This window comes from Idiotropiscis lumnitzeri, chromosome 12 (assembly GCF_059441095.1).
Source record: "Idiotropiscis lumnitzeri isolate Australia: NSW breed Sydney's pygmy pipehorse chromosome 12, RoL_Ilum_1.0, whole genome shotgun sequence".
Classification (NCBI taxonomy): Eukaryota; Metazoa; Chordata; class Actinopteri; order Syngnathiformes; family Syngnathidae; genus Idiotropiscis; species Idiotropiscis lumnitzeri.
The window spans coordinates 19,455,491-19,474,107 of NC_142402.1; the positions used below are offsets into that span (position 1 = coordinate 19,455,491).

General features: G+C 44.3%; 4 protein-coding genes across 7 annotated transcripts in view; 1 reads left to right on the plus strand and 3 right to left on the minus strand.

Moving 5' to 3' along the window:
• The first annotated feature begins 68 nt into the window (after nucleotides 1-68).
• Nucleotides 69-5,553, plus strand: LOC148326392 (insulin-like growth factor-binding protein 3). Its single transcript, XM_088311012.1, has 4 exons — nucleotides 69-495; nucleotides 1,619-1,869; nucleotides 3,091-3,210; nucleotides 5,419-5,553. Exons 1-4 carry the CDS (start codon nucleotides 120-122, stop codon nucleotides 5,542-5,544), a joined length of 873 nt encoding a protein of 290 aa, XP_088167138.1. The 5' UTR covers nucleotides 69-119; the 3' UTR covers nucleotides 5,545-5,553.
• A 1,818-nt stretch (nucleotides 5,554-7,371) lies between these two features.
• On the minus strand, nucleotides 7,372-9,765 carry LOC148326393 (insulin-like growth factor-binding protein 1). Of its 2 annotated transcripts, none has more exons than XM_088310338.1 (4): nucleotides 9,389-9,765; nucleotides 9,195-9,322; nucleotides 8,179-8,307; nucleotides 7,372-8,096 (listed from the first exon to the last, which is right to left on the minus strand). In XM_088310338.1, exons 1-4 carry the CDS (start codon nucleotides 9,741-9,743, stop codon nucleotides 7,971-7,973), a joined length of 738 nt encoding a protein of 245 aa, XP_088166464.1. In that variant the 5' UTR covers nucleotides 9,744-9,765; the 3' UTR covers nucleotides 7,372-7,970. The 2 variants fall into 2 exon arrangements, with proteins under 2 accessions (XP_088166464.1, XP_088166463.1); XM_088310337.1 differs by having other exon boundaries at nucleotides 9,195-9,325; nucleotides 9,389-9,762.
• Nucleotides 9,766-11,233: 1,468 nt separating this feature from the next.
• LOC148326394 (uncharacterized) lies at nucleotides 11,234-15,650 on the minus strand. 2 transcript variants are annotated; one of them, XM_088310340.1, is made up of 5 exons: nucleotides 15,618-15,650; nucleotides 13,229-13,284; nucleotides 12,715-12,824; nucleotides 11,907-12,290; nucleotides 11,234-11,393 (listed from the first exon to the last, which is right to left on the minus strand). In XM_088310340.1, exons 3-5 carry the CDS (start codon nucleotides 12,733-12,735, stop codon nucleotides 11,313-11,315), a joined length of 486 nt encoding a protein of 161 aa, XP_088166466.1. In that variant the 5' UTR covers nucleotides 12,736-12,824; nucleotides 13,229-13,284; nucleotides 15,618-15,650; the 3' UTR covers nucleotides 11,234-11,312. The 2 variants fall into 2 exon arrangements, with proteins under 2 accessions (XP_088166466.1, XP_088166465.1); XM_088310339.1 differs by having other exon boundaries at nucleotides 12,715-13,284.
• The window catches only part of LOC148326395 (adenylate cyclase type 1-like), a 29,324-nt gene continuing 26,349 nt past the window's right edge, over nucleotides 15,643-18,617 (minus strand). The window contains exons 15-21 of one of the 2 annotated variants that reach the window (XM_088310336.1): nucleotides 18,014-18,130; nucleotides 17,742-17,888; nucleotides 17,563-17,661; nucleotides 16,636-16,750; nucleotides 16,422-16,546; nucleotides 15,793-16,174; nucleotides 15,643-15,666 (exon numbers count right to left, since the gene is read on the minus strand). In XM_088310336.1, the coding sequence (XP_088166462.1) occupies nucleotides 15,827-16,174; nucleotides 16,422-16,546; nucleotides 16,636-16,750; nucleotides 17,563-17,661; nucleotides 17,742-17,888; nucleotides 18,014-18,130 (951 nt within the window). In that variant the 3' untranslated portion in view covers nucleotides 15,643-15,666; nucleotides 15,793-15,826. Of the gene's footprint in view, nucleotides 16,175-16,421; nucleotides 16,547-16,635; nucleotides 16,751-17,562; nucleotides 17,662-17,741; nucleotides 17,889-18,013; nucleotides 18,131-18,617 lie in introns of both variants that reach the window. The other variant, XM_088310335.1, reaches the window with a different exon arrangement.

Genomic DNA, 18,617 nt, shown 5'->3' on the forward strand with positions numbered 1-18,617 from the left:
AGTGACTACAGTTGCAGGGTCTATATATTGGGAAGTTTTGTGCGGTGGAATTACGCGAATGAGAGCGCAGAACGAGTCACCACGGCAGGATTATTCCCTCACCGGCCACACACGCCACCATGGATTCGTGCTTCCGTGCACTTTGCGTGACTTTCGTGCTGGCGTCTTTTGGCCGCGAGTCAGGTGCGCTGGGCCCGGTGATCAAGTGCGAGCCGTGCGACGATGGCGCGCGCCTGTCCTGCAAGCCTCTGCCGAAGGACTGCGCCGAGAGGGTCCGAGAGCCGGGCTGCGGTTGCTGCCTGACGTGCGCGCTCAGCTTCGGCCAGCCGTGCGGTGTGTACACGGGCAGATGCGGCGCCGGGCTCTCCTGCCAGCACCAGCCCGGCGAGACCAGACCTCTGCAGGCGCTTCTGGAGGGACGAGGAGTCTGCGCCAACGCCACGAGCACTCGACGGCTGGCGGAGAGACCGACGCCTCCTGTCAATGAACTGCCAGGTACGCGTGCACCTTGATTACTCGCGCTCGTTTTAACGGCGTGCATGCGTGCACACTGGCGTGCATTGAGGAGTTTGGAACGGCGCGCAAAATGAGCACAGGGTTGTCTTTATGGCTCATACTGGACCTTTATAGGCTTCTAATTAAGCGTTGGGGGTGAGGGACAAGAGGGTCTTCATTGTGAGCTGCAAAACTAAGAATGCATAGAAGATCAATTCTCAACATGGATGGAGATTGAAAATAAGATTTTTGAGGGGAATATATCCTCTGGTATTTGTTGGAAAACTCACCTACTTGCTGTTTTTTCTTCTTCCTTTGGCACCATTTTGTGGCAACCTGGTAGCAAATAACTTTGTCGAAGTTAGTTGAGGTGCTTCATTTGGAAAAAAGTAATACTTTAGCGCTATCTTGTGGTATCTTGATGCCAAGGATCTATGTTGAAGTTTAGTCAGGGGGTTTCTTTGATACAAAAATAACATTTTAATGATGACTTGTCACATTTACTGGTAATTATAAAGAGCCTTCTTTTAAATTTTATTATTATCTACGCTTGTCTGGTGACCAGTCGAGGGTGTACGCTGCTTCAAACATTTATCATGAAATAATCATTGCAAAATTAGCAATTTAATTTAATCTGCGTTGCTTCCACCTTTGGTCAGTAATGTATTCGGGTGTCTAAGTGATAAGCCGACGGGGGTACATCGCCATATTGGTAAATTGGGCGTTACAAATGGACTTGGATGTCCTTTAAAGAAAAATGCCCAAACCTTTTCTGTCCTGTTTCTGTTGAGGTACAATAATTAGTACGTTGAGGATTAGATAAAAACGCTGATCACAGAATGGCTTCTCGATGGGGTGGGACCCCCTTAATGCGTAGCCTTCGCAATTGATTTACAACTTGCCAAAAATAGTTCGACCTCAGCACGGTGTCCAACAATGAGCTCCGATAGTGTCCCTTTATATTTGAACTTTTAATAACTGACACCGACCGATTGCACCTTCTGATACGCCGGCATCCCAAACAAAGCGATGACCGCCAACATGATTTCAATGTGCGTCCTTGGATGTGCAACCCGAAACACAACACAGCGAACACCCACGTGCTTTCTCAAAACACTGACAGAGACCATCGAGCCTCAGGACGAGGAGCACAACTCCACCGCGGGCGTCTTCCACAAGACGCACGGCGCACACAGCAGACCCGCTGGACCCGTGAGACCCCGGCTTAACCCCTTCCTGCCCTCTGCCAAGGCTGAAATCCTCCGACGGGAGCAGCAGAAGAGAATCAAAAGCTTCAAAATGGAGGAAGTGCCCGGACCACTCCTGACTGACCAACAGAACTTCTCCCTGGAGATCAAACCAGAGCCTGAGTATGTAAGTACCGCAACCAATAGTTTCCTTCCCCTGGAGCCTGAAGTTGGAATGTTTTTCTCTTCTCTCGCTCTCTCTCTGTTTTGGTGTTTTTCTCTTCCTGCGGGTGATGAAATGTTTTGGGAGAAACGTGCTGAAGGTTGGCAGGCGCCGTGACCGACAGAATGGCATGGCAGCGAGCAGGGACCGTGGCCCTGCGGCTGACCCGGGTCAGGCGGTTGTTTGACCACAAGGCGTCCGCGTGCCGGCTGCGCCGAGAGCCAACGGATGATGGATCGGCCGGCTTGAGTGGCTGTTGGGAAGCCCTGCTACTATTTCCATCTCCTCTTTTGGCCGGAGACGTGAATGCACACGAGAACTGGGCTTTGGCTGCATGCTCGCTTTAATTAGCGGCCAGAGTACTTGGAGTTTAGGACAGGCCTTTTTGGCTCTGTCTTTAAGCCCCCCCCCCCCTTCCCACATCCATTCGTCAATTTCCGATCGCGCTTATGCTGTGTCAGGGAGTCGATGCCGGCAGATTTAGGGCAAGAGGCGGGGTACACCTTGGTCTGCTCGCAAGTCAACAATACGGGGAATTCAATTATGGAGTTTGCCGGACTGAAAATTGATTTTTTTTTTGTTCACATTTGTCGCGTCGAGTTGGATATTACGACAAACTCTGGTGCTCGACTAGTTGTTTGAGCAAGTTTGATCGCCATCAGCCGAATCCTTGTGTGCGCACAGGGAACGCTTGAAGAAGAGGTCACGCAGCAACAAAGAACAAAACCAAAGAAAAGAGGACCAGAGTGGAAACATAACAGTCCTAGTTCTGACTTGGCACATATCGACAAACTCACATTCACAACTACGGACGATTTAGTGTCTTAAAGGTCACATAAAAAAATTGGCACACAAAAGTTTTTGATAAAAATACCGTAAGTCAGGGGTGGGCAAAATCTTTGATTGGCGGGCCACAATGGGTTCTAAAATTTGACAGAGGGGCCGGACCAGGAGCAGATGGATGGAGTGTTTTGGTCACCTCACCTCATCTGAGAAAAAAAAAATAAATGAAAATGATCAAAAGCATTAAAACAAAATATATGTCTTTGATTATCAAGGTTTATTCATTTAATTTTTTTTCAAATTTGACGGGCCGGATTAAAACATTTAACGTGCCGCATGTGGCCCCCGGGCCGTAGTTTGCCCAAACCTGTCATAACTGCTTCTGTGTTCTCTTGTGTGCAGGGTCCCTGCCGGCGAGAGCTCGAGAGCATCCTCGGCAGCCTCAAGATTTCGGACACTCTCAACCCCAGAGGTTTCCGCATCCCAAACTGCGACAAGAAGGGCTTTTATAAGAAAAAGCAGGTAGGAAACAAAAGCACGATCGGGGGCAAAACGAGTGTTGCTTGGGGTTAGGTGTCATCAAGGAACTTTCACACTAACTTTTAAAGGACTTCCTGAGTGTTGGACAACCTAGCTTCTCTTGAAAATGGCCGCGCAAGTGTATCTGCAATTAAATCCACATTTTTCCCTCCTTCGGCCATTTTGGTTGAAAAAAGAAATATTTCAGATTTTCTAATGGTCGCCAGTTACGACTTTCAGTTGTGTTGATTACCCATAGCGCTGCCCCTTCACGAGTGAGTATCCAATCAGATGATGCGGTCATCATTTTCAGGGTAAGGCCAGCGAGAATTGTGAAATCTGCCTGGCAACACGAGCTAGCTGAATTCTGATTGGATAAAAACTCTCACCTAAGAATTCAACCCAAGGATATAATATGACATCAACGTGAAGAACATGATAATGATTTCTTGATTATGTTAGGCCAGCGTAGAAGGCCTTGAAGGCCTTGACCGCCCGCCACTGATGTAAGGGAATGCTGGGATAGCGGTGTAAAACTGCAACACCTGACTCTAACTTTTCTCGCCATGTTTCAATTAAAGAATTGAAATTTACACTGGCAATGCTCCACGCGCACAGTTTTATTTTCACCAGCCATTCCACATGCCGGGCCCGAACCATACAGACATTATAAGACCTGATACACTGGCAGCGGTACATTCAACTCCCTTTCATGCAGATGCTGCAGGTTCAATTCCCGGCCAGTGACCCAATATCCAAAAGCCCGGATCAAAAAAGGGGCTTAGTTGCGTCAGGAAAAAGCATCCGACATAAAAACGATGCCAAACGAAACAGTGACTCGATGTGGCAACAACACCGTAAGACTGTTATTAGCTTCCAAAATAGTTCCATTCAAAACCGAAACTGCCGCTAAGAGCTTTATTATTGCTAAAGCGCAAGCCCGAATGTCTTACTTTTTGCAGGCTGCATTAATAGAGATTCAAAAGCCAAATGCAGTGACTCAAACTGCGGGCCTCCTGCAGCCCAATTATAGACGTGAATCTGTCCTCCTGTATTCATCGGTAGTTATTAGAGCCTCATCACTGCACCGCCACACCAGTGAGGTAGACCCCGAGCCACTGGCACTGGAGTCTGCGACCGCACGGCCCAAACCCCAGTGGCGCAGCCTGGCCTGGGACGCCGCTCGGGAACCTTCCCAGCGAGACAGACGTCAAGGTGGCCGCCGGCACCCGACGTCCTCGCCCCATAATTGCCGGACTTTTGAGAAGCGGTCCCAGAAATAGAGTGGCGGCAGTGACCCCTCCTCCCCCCCTCCCCCCTCCCCCTCCCGCATCCTTCGCACAGCGGCTCAGCCCACAACGGGGTTGTAATAAATGAGCGGTTCTGACGCGTTCATATGGAGCCACTTAGGGCGCCACTGCGTCGCTTTTCTTCGTGCACAGCGCGACCTCCTGCTTAATGCTGGCGCTCTCCTTTGACCTGCAATCGTCACACAAGCAGCCGGGCTCATTGTCTTTGTTTATGGCGAGTGGATGCGGCGCCGTGCGCTGAGCGCGCACAGGACTCGGCCGCTTCCATTCATGTGGTCCGCTCTAATTTGGATGTGCGCATATTCCGGAGCCAAACCGTCCCTTAATCGCAATAAATGTCTCCAGGGCGACGTCGTCGTCGTCGCGTGACACTTTTGCTCTTTTTAGCGCCACTTCCATCGCCATCGTTAACGAACGTCTGCGTGTTTTACTTGCGCGGGTTTTGACCTTTCGTAAAATTGGCAATAAAATAACAGCCCTCGGGTAGCTCCACGCCGACTCTGTAAGTCATTTGTAGTACCCATAATTTGGAGCTGTGGGGTATAATCAGCAACAGATGATTCGTGCTGCCACCGGCTCCTGAAAATAGATCTGGGTTCTCAGTTGTTCACGAAGGTCCCTAAGCAAATATTTGAGCAGGTTTCTGTTTACCTTTAAGGCCTCTATATGTGTGCGTAACAGGAGGTGGACCATAAAAGTTGCTGAAAATACCACAGCGCGCCGCGCGGCCAAGGCTGCGTCCACTCAAGCACAAACTGCCCATTAATGCCTCTTAACTATTGCCGTTCTCCTCCATTGACTAAAGTGGCCCGTTCGCCATAATGCTGAGCATTCAACCAGGGTTTTTTTTTTTTTTTTTGAAACATTTAGCTTCACCTTGTCCCCTCCTCTTCACTCGCAGTGCCGTCCATCCAAGGGCAGAAAGCGAGGCTTCTGTTGGTGCGTGGACAAATACGGGCAGCCCTTGCCAAGTTTCGATGGGAAGGAGCGAGGAGTCGCCCGGCACTTCAGCTCGCACAGCCAATAGGAGCCCAAGTGGGACTTGAGGGATTGGGGGGGGGGGGGGGGGGGCGAAAGATTTGTCAACAAGGAGAGACACTGAGGATATTGGGAGAGAGCCGATATGTGGATGTTTACTCGCTTTTTGTGCAAGGAACAAGATGGATTCTTCACAAACATTTTTGACAAAGAAGAAGACTGGAGCGATGATGGAACCGCACAATTCTGCTGCCATAATAATTACGCTGATTATGAACCGGCACGCGCTGATGAGTGATCACACATTTTTCACGATGAATCATCAAAAGTTTGACGCCAGCATAAAAGCTTCTCATTTAAGCGTCGTCCATTTGTCAAGGACGACTTTTTCCAATTTGGGCGTCTTTGGCTGAATTCCCCCTAGTCAGAGTTGGACCAAGTATGAGCTCTGGAATTTTGACCAAGAAAGGCTTCCTGCCCCAAATGGACGACTTGCTTTTCAATTTGGTGCATGGGTCCTTGAGGATTGTTTGCATCCATGGAATTTCATTTTTCGTCGTTGAAAGTGGCCCGTCATGCTTTCCAAACGGTCCTCGTACATTTGACGGGTGGTTCATGTTCAAGAATCCCTAAAATGACATTTTCACCAGGATGTGAAAACGATCACGCAATGTTAAGCCCCCCAAAAAGTCAATTGGATAACAGTAATCATATCAATTACCAAACAAAAAAATAAATAAATGAACTAAAAATCTGACAGCAGGTAAGTCCTCCCCGTCAGTAGATGGCGCTCTACTGCGGCAGTTTGACACGTTGCTGAATCGTCATCAGCTTCAGAAAGTTTGTTCTTCACGTTTTTTTCCTCATTGTGTTCATTAAATTTCATATCTAACATACCAGACGTACCGGTACTCTGTGAGGGTCAAAGAGTGAATAAAAAAAGTGGCATTAGCGTCCCTAATCGCTATTTCCAATCATCAAAATAAAAAGCGCACAATTTCATGTTTGTGTTCAATTAAATCCTTACCATTGGCTTGTGTACAGCGTTATGTTGATGTTGCGGCAAAACAAAACATATTTTTGTAAAACGTTTGGGAAACTTTATGTAGTTTGCATGTACAGTACAAGGCAAACCTCAAAGGTCTATTTTTACTTAATAAAGGCACAAGGAAATCAATATTCTATTGTCTTTTTCTGTTATATTGCTTTCTTGTTCAGATTGGGAATCGGCTAAAAAAAAAAAAATCTAAGAAAGTTTACTTGCGTCTGAAAATTTTATGCCACCCCCCCCATCCCCTCTTCCGATCAAAGTCCACCAAGGCCTGATTATGGGATGTCTTTCGACGATTAGCCTTATTGATTGTATTGTGGTGTGTAGTGTGTTCAGAGTGATTTTTCCTCATGATTGTCCGTGAAGATTTGATTTTAGTCTTCTTGAGTGCACCACACACACACGCACACACACACACACACACACGCACGCACGCACGCACACGCACACGCACACACGCACACCCACACACGAAGAGCCCAAAGAACATAATTGCTATTTTCGTCCTCTCATCATGTGTGTGGAGTCTCACATTTTAGAAATCTAAAAATCAGCCTGAGTATACCCCGCATTTTTTTTCCCTTCATCACCTCATGTGTTATTATAGTACAACTATACATCTAAAAAAAAAAAAAAAAGTGTCACGTAAGTGGCGGCCACACAAAATACTTTCTCCGTTTTAACATTTCACTCGTGTGTTTTCTTAACTCATTCACTACCAGCCAAGTAAACAAAAATGACTTTTTGACGTCTTTCGCCGTCAATGGCACTAAACGAGTATGTGCTTTTGACAGTAAGGGGCAAAAGAAAAAAAAAAACCCAAACTCAGTTTTTACACAGAACTGTATATTTGACATACTCATAAATAATACACAGTAACTGCTGCACATCAGTCCTCGATTACAAAAGAATAAACACTGGACTATATCATAAATATTAGAATAAATGCTAGAATATATTAAAAAAAAAAAAAAAAAAAGCAGTGACGCTTTGGATAAAAGGGCAGGGTGGTGAGTAACTGCAGAGGTAGACAAATGTAGAAGCTTGGATGAGCCCTGATATGTTTGTGCTTGACCAGCATACACATACTTGCGGCACTTTAAGTATCCCCCATTGAGGAAATGAAGATGCATGCAGACAATGTCAACATGTTGCATGAATGAGCGGCTGTGTGGATGTGAATGAATTGAAAAAGAAAAAAAAAAAGAAAAAAAAGGCCCTGAAATGAGGCTTGCCAGTGGTTGCAGGGCTGTGGTTTTTGAGGAATGGAGTTATTTAGTCAGAAATACAAACGTATACAGTGTTGCCTTACTTACAATTGAAGACAACGAAAAAAAATGAATAAATAAAATAATTTACAATTGGGGACGAAGGTGTCCGTATGTGCGTGTGTGCGTGTGTGTGTGCGCGTGTCATTTCCTGCTTCAGTGAGTGACTTCCTGGTGGCACTCTGAGTCACCGGGGATGTCATCGGCGCCGGGGAGGATCTTGCCGTTCCAGGCCGAGACGCACCAGCAGCGAGCGGGCGGTCCCGCCAGAGATGACTCGCACTTGAGGGAAGACCAAGAGGAGATTGTGAAACGAGGCGCCACGCAAATGGCGGCTGAGATCCACTTTTTTTGTGCTCCTCACCTGCTTGGCCTTGTAGAAGCCATGCTTGTCGCAGTTGGGGAGGTAGAAAGTGGTGAACTTCTCGCCGAGGTTCTGCTGGGAGCTGGCGATGGCGTCCAGGGCGGCGTCAAGCTCGATGTGACATGGACCCTGAGCGGAAAAAAAAAAAAAAGTCAACTACGAGTTCTTTTGGCGACACGCGATGCTGCCCGTGTTTCCTTGCCAGCGGTCATCATGTTTGCGGCTTCGAATCGAAATTAAAACAATTGCAGGACTCATGACTCGCTTCTTCAATTTTAATTTGAACACGCTCACGATAGCTTGAAAAGCAGGCGTGGGAACTTTTCTATTTCAGTTTTTTTCACCACACAAGGTTCTTAACTTCAAGCAAATTTTTATTTTCGAATTTCTCTTTTCAAATTAGCCTATTTATTTTTGGGGGGGGCGTGCATATGAATCTCGAGCTCTCAATTCAATTTTCTATGAAGGGAATTCAATGAGAAATTAGTGTTACTCGTTTTAATCATGATTTTTTTTAAAGATTAATTTAAATTGAATTTAATTTAAATCATTAAATTGAAAAATTAAAATTTTTGAATTTTCATACAAATTTTAATCAGACCACTGATGGATTAAATTGATAATTTAAATTTTTTTAATTTGTCAAAAATAAATAGAAATTGTCATTGAGAAATTTAAGCGAGTTAACGACAAATATTTTAAGAGCGTACATGAGATTATGTACGCATCGTAATGCTAAATTGAATTCTAGCGAAGGATTGAAATTAATTTTATTTTATTTAAATAAGTACTTCTACTTCATTGAATTTTCCAGTGATCAATTCAAATTAGAATTTTTAAAAAATTGAACCGCAAGATTACATTTTCGATTGAAATATTAAATTGAGAGCAGCATTAACAAAACAAAAATATAACCCTAATTATAAACCTGAATCGAACTCTCCAACGAGTGAATAATATGATTTTTTTTTTTTTAATTGTTGAGAGATTAAAATGAATAACATTTTCCCCCTCACCTGCTGCACCAGTTTGTTTCGGATGGCGTTCACTTTGGCCTTGATGCTCTCTTGGGCGTCGGTGGCGTCACGATTGGGCAATCCCAGCATGTACTGCAGAGAGCTGTGATCCGCTTCCCCTTCAGCATCTTCTGAAAAGCAACACGTCCGTTAGCTTCGACGACTTTGCGAGCGAACCGCGACACCGACACTACCTTGGTCTTCGACGCAGACCCCCTGCCCCCGGGTGAGCGCATGAAGAGGCCTGGCCTCGTCGGGCCGGGGCATGCAACGGAGGCCGTGGGCGCAGTGGGCCGTGTGGACCCCGCAGGCGCTCCCTCTTTCCAGAGCGCAGGCCATGCAGCAGCCGCAGCCCGGCTCCCTCAGCACCTGCCCGCAGCCGGTCGGGACGACGGGGCACTCGCTCAGCTTCTCCTGGGTGCAGGGGGCGCAACGAATTGGCTCGGGGCCGATCACCGGGGATGACCTCGCCGCCGCCGCCGCCGCCGCCAAAACCACGGCCGTCAGCAGCATCTTCTCGTGTAATCCACTCATGTCGACTCTTTGCATTTTTCCTGTCGCCGTCGACCCGCGCGGCCGTATTTAAGCATCCCGTCTGACCTCTGGCGAGCGTTAATGATTGACGGGCCGCCTACAGCTATAAAATATTTGTGTCATGGCGCCGATAAACAGTAGGTTGACCCTGCCTGACGTGCGTGGTTGAAGGTTCACAGGGTCTGCGGTCAATATTGACTTTGGGACGCAGTGATTGGACATCAGAACAAGCTGGGCTGGTGTGACTGGGGGGGGCGGGGGGGCGGGGCCATTTTACTCATCAGTGACTGAAGAGGTTAGGAAAACATGCGGCTTTAAAATGTTTCAACGAAGGAGGGAAAAACATGTTTGGTTTTGCGTGTGCTGTTTTGACACAAGCCGTTTTGTTACTGCAGCCCCTTTTTTTTTTTTTTTTTTTTTTTTTATGGTTGAAGGTTCATCTTATCAGGAACGGGAGATAAACAAGGCCATAAGACACCCACACACAGGAAAACACACACACACACACACACACAGATGCAGGCATCCCCTTTTATTGCATAACCCCGCTAGAGTCACAACATGTTTGTGTCAAGACGACGGACGGTGATTGGTTGTTTCCCTCCGTGTAGTATTTTGGCGGAAAGTGACAATAAAGCTGCCTCGGCTTCGCTTTTGACATTACAGGCACACGACAGAATAAATAAATGAATAAAAAATCCCCCAGCGTTTACTTGGACATGCCCCAAACGGGGTTCCGTGGAGTCGGGCCAGCCAACTTTTGGGCATTGAAAGTGATGACACAGGGCCCACTGACCCAATGAATCATGGCTGACCCGATTTGCAAAACATCAAGATAACCTCTTCCCAATTGCTTTGTCTAATGTGAAATAGACGTGTTTATTAAACCAGTGTTTCCCCAAGAGTTTAGTGAACCGAGGCACATTTTGTACCTCAACACGCACAACCAAACAAAAAGGTTACAACATGTCATCATCTCAATTGACTATTTTTTTTCTGGGCTTGTTTTGTTGGATGAACACAAATTTTTTTTTTTGTTGGTATGAATGCAACAAACTAAACGGTTGTTTTCATAAACCAAGTCGGGCTTTAAGAATTGCAGACTTGGGTCAAATAGTGGAACGCAGAGTGAATCGGAATTTAGTTGTTATGCCGCATGCCAATCGGAATCAGAACGGATCGCAAAGGGCCACGTCGGGAATAAACTCACTGAGCTTGCGCTAGAAGCAAGTGAGGTGAAAAGTATTCTTTAAATAACGCAAAAGCGCATTACACACATCAGGAACTTCAAACACACTTTTGACGCCGATTTAAAAGATCGTTTTTCTAAATCATCAGGTTTGTGAGATTTGTGCAAAAATTAGTTTTAAAGTTTGACCGATCAAATATGGCGTAATGGGAATTTTGCCATGCATTCATAAATATGACTATTTTACATAATTATGAAAACCCGCTCAAAATGAGGACACATTCGGAATTGGCACAAAAAGAATGACCAAAACCTGTTTAACGTAGTGAACATTCATTCAAATGTTTAGTGAGGGGAAGAAAAAAAAAATAAAACTACTTGCACATGGTTGGCATTCACTCAATCAGCAGCTGGTGTGTTTTCGCTTCCTCTATGTTGATCATCACGTTCAGCAGCCACTGGGGAAGCTCCTCATACTGCAAAAGGCATCGAGAACAATATTAGCCCACACAAAAAAAATAAATAAATTGGATCATGCACTACCTAACCATATGTAAATCAAAAATTATGATTTTTTTTCCGCCCAGTGCAAAGGGCTCAGGTGCAGAAAAATGACCATTCAAGGACGGCAAAAAACTGCTGATCAAGGAATCAACAGTAAATGCAAAATGTAATTAATTTTGGAAATATTTGATAATAAATAAAAAATAAATATATAAATAAATAAACAATAATAATAAATAAATAGTAGTAATAATAAATAAAAAAAATAACTAAAATTGTAATTAGGCAGTGTCCAGCATCATTCCAAAAAAATTAAAAATTAGGCCTACTCACGTAGCATTGAAAGAGATTCAAGTTTAAGTGCACCTAAGAAAATGTCTGCCATCTAGTGGAGATTTGTGATGTTACAACTTAAAACGACAGTAAACCCGTGTATATTTGCGGGTTGGCACCCTTCGATATTCAAATTCCCGGATTCATTTTACCATTGAGAATAGGCTGCTGCTGCTTCTATTCCTCCTCCTCTTCTTCGTCATCAAGGATCTTTTGCGCTTCCTCCTATTTACTGGCTGTGGGAATTGTTTCCATGAGTTTAGACTAGCTGCTATTTTCCTCCTCAGCCTCCGTGCGCTCCCCTCGTCCAATTTCGATGATTCCGGAGGCTCCGGGCGAGACGTCAGATGCAGCGAAGACTCCTCCCTGAAGGAGCGAGACATCCGCGTGGGCCTGAGAACCTTCAGCGGGACGTCGTCCTCCTCGTCACTTGTAACCATCCCACGTTCTTGACGCTCTTGGAGTTGGGGTGTGCGGCTCTCTTCAGCTGCATCGTCCAACTCGGACTCCTCCGGGATGGGATCCAACATTTGATCCTGTTTGGAAAAATTGTTTGGAAATTAACTCATTTACTGCCATTGACGGGTATACAAGTCAAAAAGTACATACATTTTTTTTCGTCTGGCAGTGAATTAGTTCATTTGATCTTGTCCAAATGCACATATGCAACTGTACAATGTTTCCGTACTTTTTGGCATAGCTCACTGTTCTAACGTGAACAAAATAAAATACAGATTGGTGCACATTTTGGGGACGGAAGGCAAATTTTCTTTTTTTTTAAAGGACAAACTAGGCAAGGACGAAAGTGGGTTTTCGTCCGTCCCTGTAATCGTCTCTGACTGGGTCAAGTACCCACAGACATCCATTTTAGATGTTTACTGCATCCCTTTTATGTCATTTAAATTTAAAATAAATGCTTTGTCTTTGTAAAACGTTGATGAAGAGTGTGCAAAGACTCACATGCAGTAGTTGAACGTCCATCGCGGCAGTTTGGCTCAAACGAGATCGCTCGGTCTGCAGACGGCGGAGACAGTGTGGAGCTTGACGACTGATTCATGTCAAGTGCGAAGCTTAATGACCAGCAGGTGTGGACAAAATCAAGTCAAATCTGTTTATTTATTTGTGAGGGTGAAAACAAACAAAAAATTCTGCTATATTTCACAGTTAGAAAAAAAAAATTACTGATCCACAATTTGACCAAATTTAAAAGAGAAATGAACAATGACAGGACACTTTGTACATAAATGATTTTTTTTTCTATTGTGACGTTGAATCTGTCTAGAGTGGCGTTTTGATGGACGTCATATGAAGTGCTGTTTCTGCAAGGGAAAATGCATGAAGTGACATTTAGGCGTTTAAATGAAAGTGTTCTATTGATGAAGTGTGTGTTGAAATCTTGCATACATGTCAGGAAGCAGGTTACATTGGCTGGTGGGAGGAGGAGGGGCAGCTTGTTTGCGATGCTGTCATTTACCTCAGATTCCCCTTCGTTGCTTCATGTAGCAGGTGTGTGCGTACTCGAGCACCATCCTAAAAACAACAAGCTTTTTTTGTGAGGTCATCGTTTGGTTTTATGGTGAGTCACCGTGATGTTTGTTAAAAGTATTTATGTACACTAGCGGTGCAATGATTCCTCCATTCATGGATGATCAAATCAATCACTATGAATCGTTTCCAGACCTTCAAATTGTTCAACTCTACAAAATTCCAGCCTCTCAACAGGAGACATTCTCAAATTGATGTCGCCGTTCATTAAAGCCAAATTATCATCTTTGTGTTAGGACAAAATAAAACATTTGCAAACTTCTGCTTTCATGTTGGAAAACGATCAACATTTTTGTGGCGTGATGAACCAAAAGAGTAAATCAATCTTTGCATTATCAATTTGAATGAGAAAAAAAAATCCAGTTTTTGAACACAAGGATGGAAATTAAAACTTGTTTTGTTAATCTGATCCATTGTTAACATATATCACACACGCGCACGCACACAAACATACATATATTCCATATTGGTGAGCCCGTAGCCTCTCATCGTTTTATACACCAATATCGTCTTTATTACAAAATATTCAAGAAGCCATCTTTACACTGTACAAGTTGTAACATAGTTTACAGGCGTTTGGATATTTACAAAGAAGCACAGAAAAGAGTATGACCTGCATATCAAAGTGAATATTTGTAAAAAGGCAGGTTGCAGAGACAGTTAAGCGTGACATTGGAATAAGGCAGAAACATGACGTATTATACGCAGGTGCGGATATCTACTAAAGATACGGCTGCAAGGTGTACAGTGGACCACCACAATTTGCGTGGAACAGGGACCAAAAGCGAACTGCGAATTGCGAGTTTCCACCAAATATTGACGCTCCCTTAACGGGTCACTCGACGACCGTCGCTGTCCTCGTGTGCATCATCTTTGCACTTCAATCTCCAGGTGAGACTCATCGACCGACGCTTCAACCAACTACCTAGCTAATTGCTAGCCAACGTCTGTGTGCTCCGATTTTGACGGAAACTTGGACCTACAGCAAAACGCTAGCGTGTGCAATCCAGCTAAAGATCCACTCCGTCTACGGCAGAGCCCGCACATCGTCATATCCGAGTAAAAACAAACTCTAAACCGCAGATTGCGATGACATCCACCACATGTGATAGCGCCGCTCACGATCAGAAACTCAAATCATGTTACGCCACCCGCACCGCAACTTAGACCTGCTTTTTAGCTAGCGTAAGGTCGAGTCGACTTTCTGGCAGCAAATTGGAGAATGGTATTTCAAAGAAATGCTGAACGGCAAATATGCGGCGGTCCACTGATTATCTATAAGAAGAATGTGGGACAACGGCACCGTTGGTTCGGTGGCCGCTTGTGTTATAACTGCGTTATAAAGTACATTTGGTTTTGTGCAATTGTGTGCTTTAATACTGTCTTTATGTAATAACATGTCAGGTGTGGGGAACCCCTATTTTTCAAAAATAAAGACATAGAAATCTTTATTCAGAGATATAGCATTAGCGCGTTTCATTTTTTTTTTTTTAGTCAGCGTTCCTTTTTATCATTATTTTTTTTTTTAGAATTGCACAAGTCCAACCCACTGGCCTCAGGTTTCCCACCCAACTTTTATGTGTTTGTACCATACATAAAGGGCACAACTATTTGTTTCCATGGAGCAGTCGGCGTCGAGTGAAACGTCTTTTCGTGCTTGATTCTGCACGTTTGCCCAGTTCTTTCGCTTCCTCCACGGTTTATGAACTCTTTTGCTTTTTCTATGGCTTTTCCCCCCTGCAATGTTTATTCCAAATAAAAGAATATTATTATTGTTTTTATGATTTATATAACAGAATGGGTCATTTATTACAGATTATTTCTAGTCTGAATATTTCCTGTTTGATTTTTACAGTACAATCGACCTTAGGGGTCCCACTGTAGTTTGTTCAAGCGAGTTGAAAAAAAAAAAAGAGACATTTTAGCTCATCCGATGGTGTTTGAAAAAGTCACAATTGCTAATCTGGTGGATGCCGTATTGAAAATGTGATTACTTTGGCTTACTTTCAGGGGGGAATCAAAGCTATGGCTGTCAACTTGTAAAAAGTCATGCACCGGTAAGAATAAATGTGTCAGCAAAAGTGTTACAAATGTCGTTGTGCTGTGTAAAACAACCACACACGCACACACACACACACACCCTCTCGCATGCTTCGGCGCAGCATAAGAAACACGGAGTGACAACGGTAAATAATACAATGCATCCTTGGCATCATTAGGACTGTGCAAAAGCAATAGCAAGATCAGTCTTTTTTTTTTTTTTTTTTTTAAATAAATGCACGTGGAGACTTTCCCCCTCTGCAGAGATTTTTCTTTACCTGCAAAGAAAGGACGAAGTGTCTGAGTGTGTCGAGCAGCTGACATTCCCTTAAAAAAAAACAACAAAAAAAAACAGCAAGTATGATTGTCTGAACTCATTTCCTGAATGAGCGTCGCACCTGCAGGAAACATGCAGGCCGGTCTCCTCAAGGCCTCCATCTTGGCTCTCCTTACCTTCACTGAGGTCACACACTTGTGTTTGTGTCTACTACACCGCAACATCAGCCACAGTCGCAACAGCTTCAATCTTAATCTCTGTCACATCTATATCCTCCTCCTCCTCCTCACCCACCGCAGGCACGCGGGAAGAGGGCAAGCACGTGGCGACCGAGGCGACGCTGCCCAGGTTGGCGGGCACGCTGGTCTTTCCGCAGGAGTGGATGCGGCGCGCCAGGCTGGCCGAGCGCACCACCGAGGAGGTGGTGGCCGTGGCCACGCCTTGCACTTTGCCCTCCAGGAAGTACGTCAGCATCTCGCCTTTGCCCTTCACGCTCACTTTGCCGCGGCACACCAGGTCGTAGTCGGAGGTCAGCAGGCGGTAGACCTCCTCCGTCACCTGGGTTCAAATGAATTATAGTAAAAAAAAAAAAAAATTAAATAAAATGTTTTTTTTTTTTTTTTACGTCTTTAGCCGTAAATGGGAGTAAGTGAGTTAATAGCTTAGCTACACATTAGCAACACACACTTTCTTACAATTTTTTATTCATTAATAGTTAATTGCATTTTAGCATTCTTCTTTTCATTTCCGCTTGTCCCATTCCACAAAGCGGTGGACAATTTGAAAAGGCTGAAAAATGTGTCACCTGAATCTTCCCTGGTACTCCCGTGCTGTCCATGCGACTGGCCACATTGACCGTATTCCCCCAGATGTCATACTGGGGTCGCCGTGCCCCGATGACCCCTGCCACCACTGGACCAACATTGATCCCTGCGCCGGCAGCAAAGCAAATAAGTCACGTACAGCTTTTCATGCCTGGTAGTGTATGTTGTTGTCGGCGGCGGGGTGCACGGACGTACCGACTCTCAGGACAAACTCATTGTAAGACTGATAGTTGATCTCATCCAATACGTCGAACATCTCGATGGCGTAGTCCGCTATCGTGCGTAGGTGGTCGTTGATAGACTTTTTGGCCTAGAGAAGCAAACAAAGGATGTCATTTTTGTGTAAGGCTGTTGCAATAAAATCTGTAGAACTTGAAAAATTCTGAAGTTGCAGCACTGGTAAATAAGTGGTGCCTTGTGTCTTTTTTATAGAAAAATAAGAACAATATTATAGCCTAATTTATAAAAAAAAAAATAATAACAGTACTGACATAATTAAATGGAAAGCAAATAAAACAGTTCTTGCCTCATTCTTTTGCTTCGATTCAATGGACAGTGTGCTGCTCTACATGGGCGGTCACTCTTCAGTAAACTACAGTAATATTTGTCATTCTTCGCAGAGGATAAAGAATATATGGCTGTAAGTTGTTAATATTATTTGTCTACAGCTGTCTCCATCATTTGCGTTCAAATATCCACTGCTTTAAGGGTTACGGCTGCAACACCGATGCTACATGTTAGCCCGTCTATGGCGTTTTGTATTGTTTGTAAGCATAGGGGCTGAACAGACATTCCTGAGGCAAAGCTAGGTGGTGGCTTTAAATATACGATATGTCATTATCTTTGTTTGATGTTTAGTTTGACAGTAAACTTGAGCAGAATGACAGCGTGTATCTCTTTAAAAAAAAATTATAAAAATAAAATAAAATAAAATAAAATAAAATGTGACTATTTTTAAATTTGGTAATATTTACACTACATGTTTCAAGGGGATTTTTTTTTTTTGCTCTCAAGTGGCACTATTGGGATATGTGGCATATTTGTTCAGAGAAAAAGTTTCTTGTCAATATTTTCCGTTGAGGCATAAAGCGTCGAAATCACACACACGCGCTTGTGTCTCACTTTGGTTCCAATGGTCGGTACGAGGCCCACGGCTGCCATGTACGTGCTGCCGATGGTCTTGATCTTCTCAATATCTCTGTAGCACTCTTTATCCATGAGCTGGAAGACGCACATTCAGGTTTGAAATCCACATGGAGCGTGACGCTCTTAATAACAGCAGTGAATAATAAAACATAAACCTCATCAAAGTCTGCAATAATCTCATTGAGCAGTCTCAAGCACTCCACTCCCATGTTGTTGCCGTCCAACTCGATGTAGAAGTCGTTGAAGTTTGGGATGGAGGCAAACAGGACGCCTACTTGAGCGTAAGACTGGTAGTACAGATCCTAGAAGGAAAAAAAATAAAATGAATAAGAGAAGTAATTGTGTGTAATTGTGACGCCTTCCGACGCCGCTTGTTGCGATGGGCTACCTCTTTGTGTGTGTCTGCCTGTTTATGAGCAAGGCTCACCATGTTCCGGGGGTTGGACAGCAGGAAGTGTTGGGCCACGTGCGCCGGCAACAGATTGAAGAGGATCCGCCTGTTGTCCAGTTTGACTTTTTCCATGCCGTCCCTTTCCTCCTCCGCCTGTCAGCAGACATGCCACGCTTGTACAATTAGTGACACATGACCGTGGACATACTGCAGCTTGAAATTCAAAAGGACATTTTATTAATTGCTTGTATACCAGTAGTTGGGTCTCTTTTGTTATCTGCCTGTTTTGGAAGACAGATCTGCGAGCGAGTACTTATGCTAATTTACGTAACACATTTCACTGCTTGCATGCTTTTAAAGGTCTTTATGGGTACTAGCTTTTACTTTTAGCAATGCGCTAGCATAATAATGCAGAGGTGCCAACTGAATGAGAAAGTTGAAGAAAGGCTAATATATTTCAAGCTCAAATTCAGAAGTATTGAGACATTTTGACCGCCTCCTTGTTTGTGGCTCTTGTTGCCTTAGTTTTAGCCTTCAGAGAAAAAAAACAATACTGTTACGAATTGGGTTATCTGTTCTTGTGTTGACATTTGCGCTTCGCTGAGTTATGTTGTTTCCGATTTTTATGAATGCATCACGC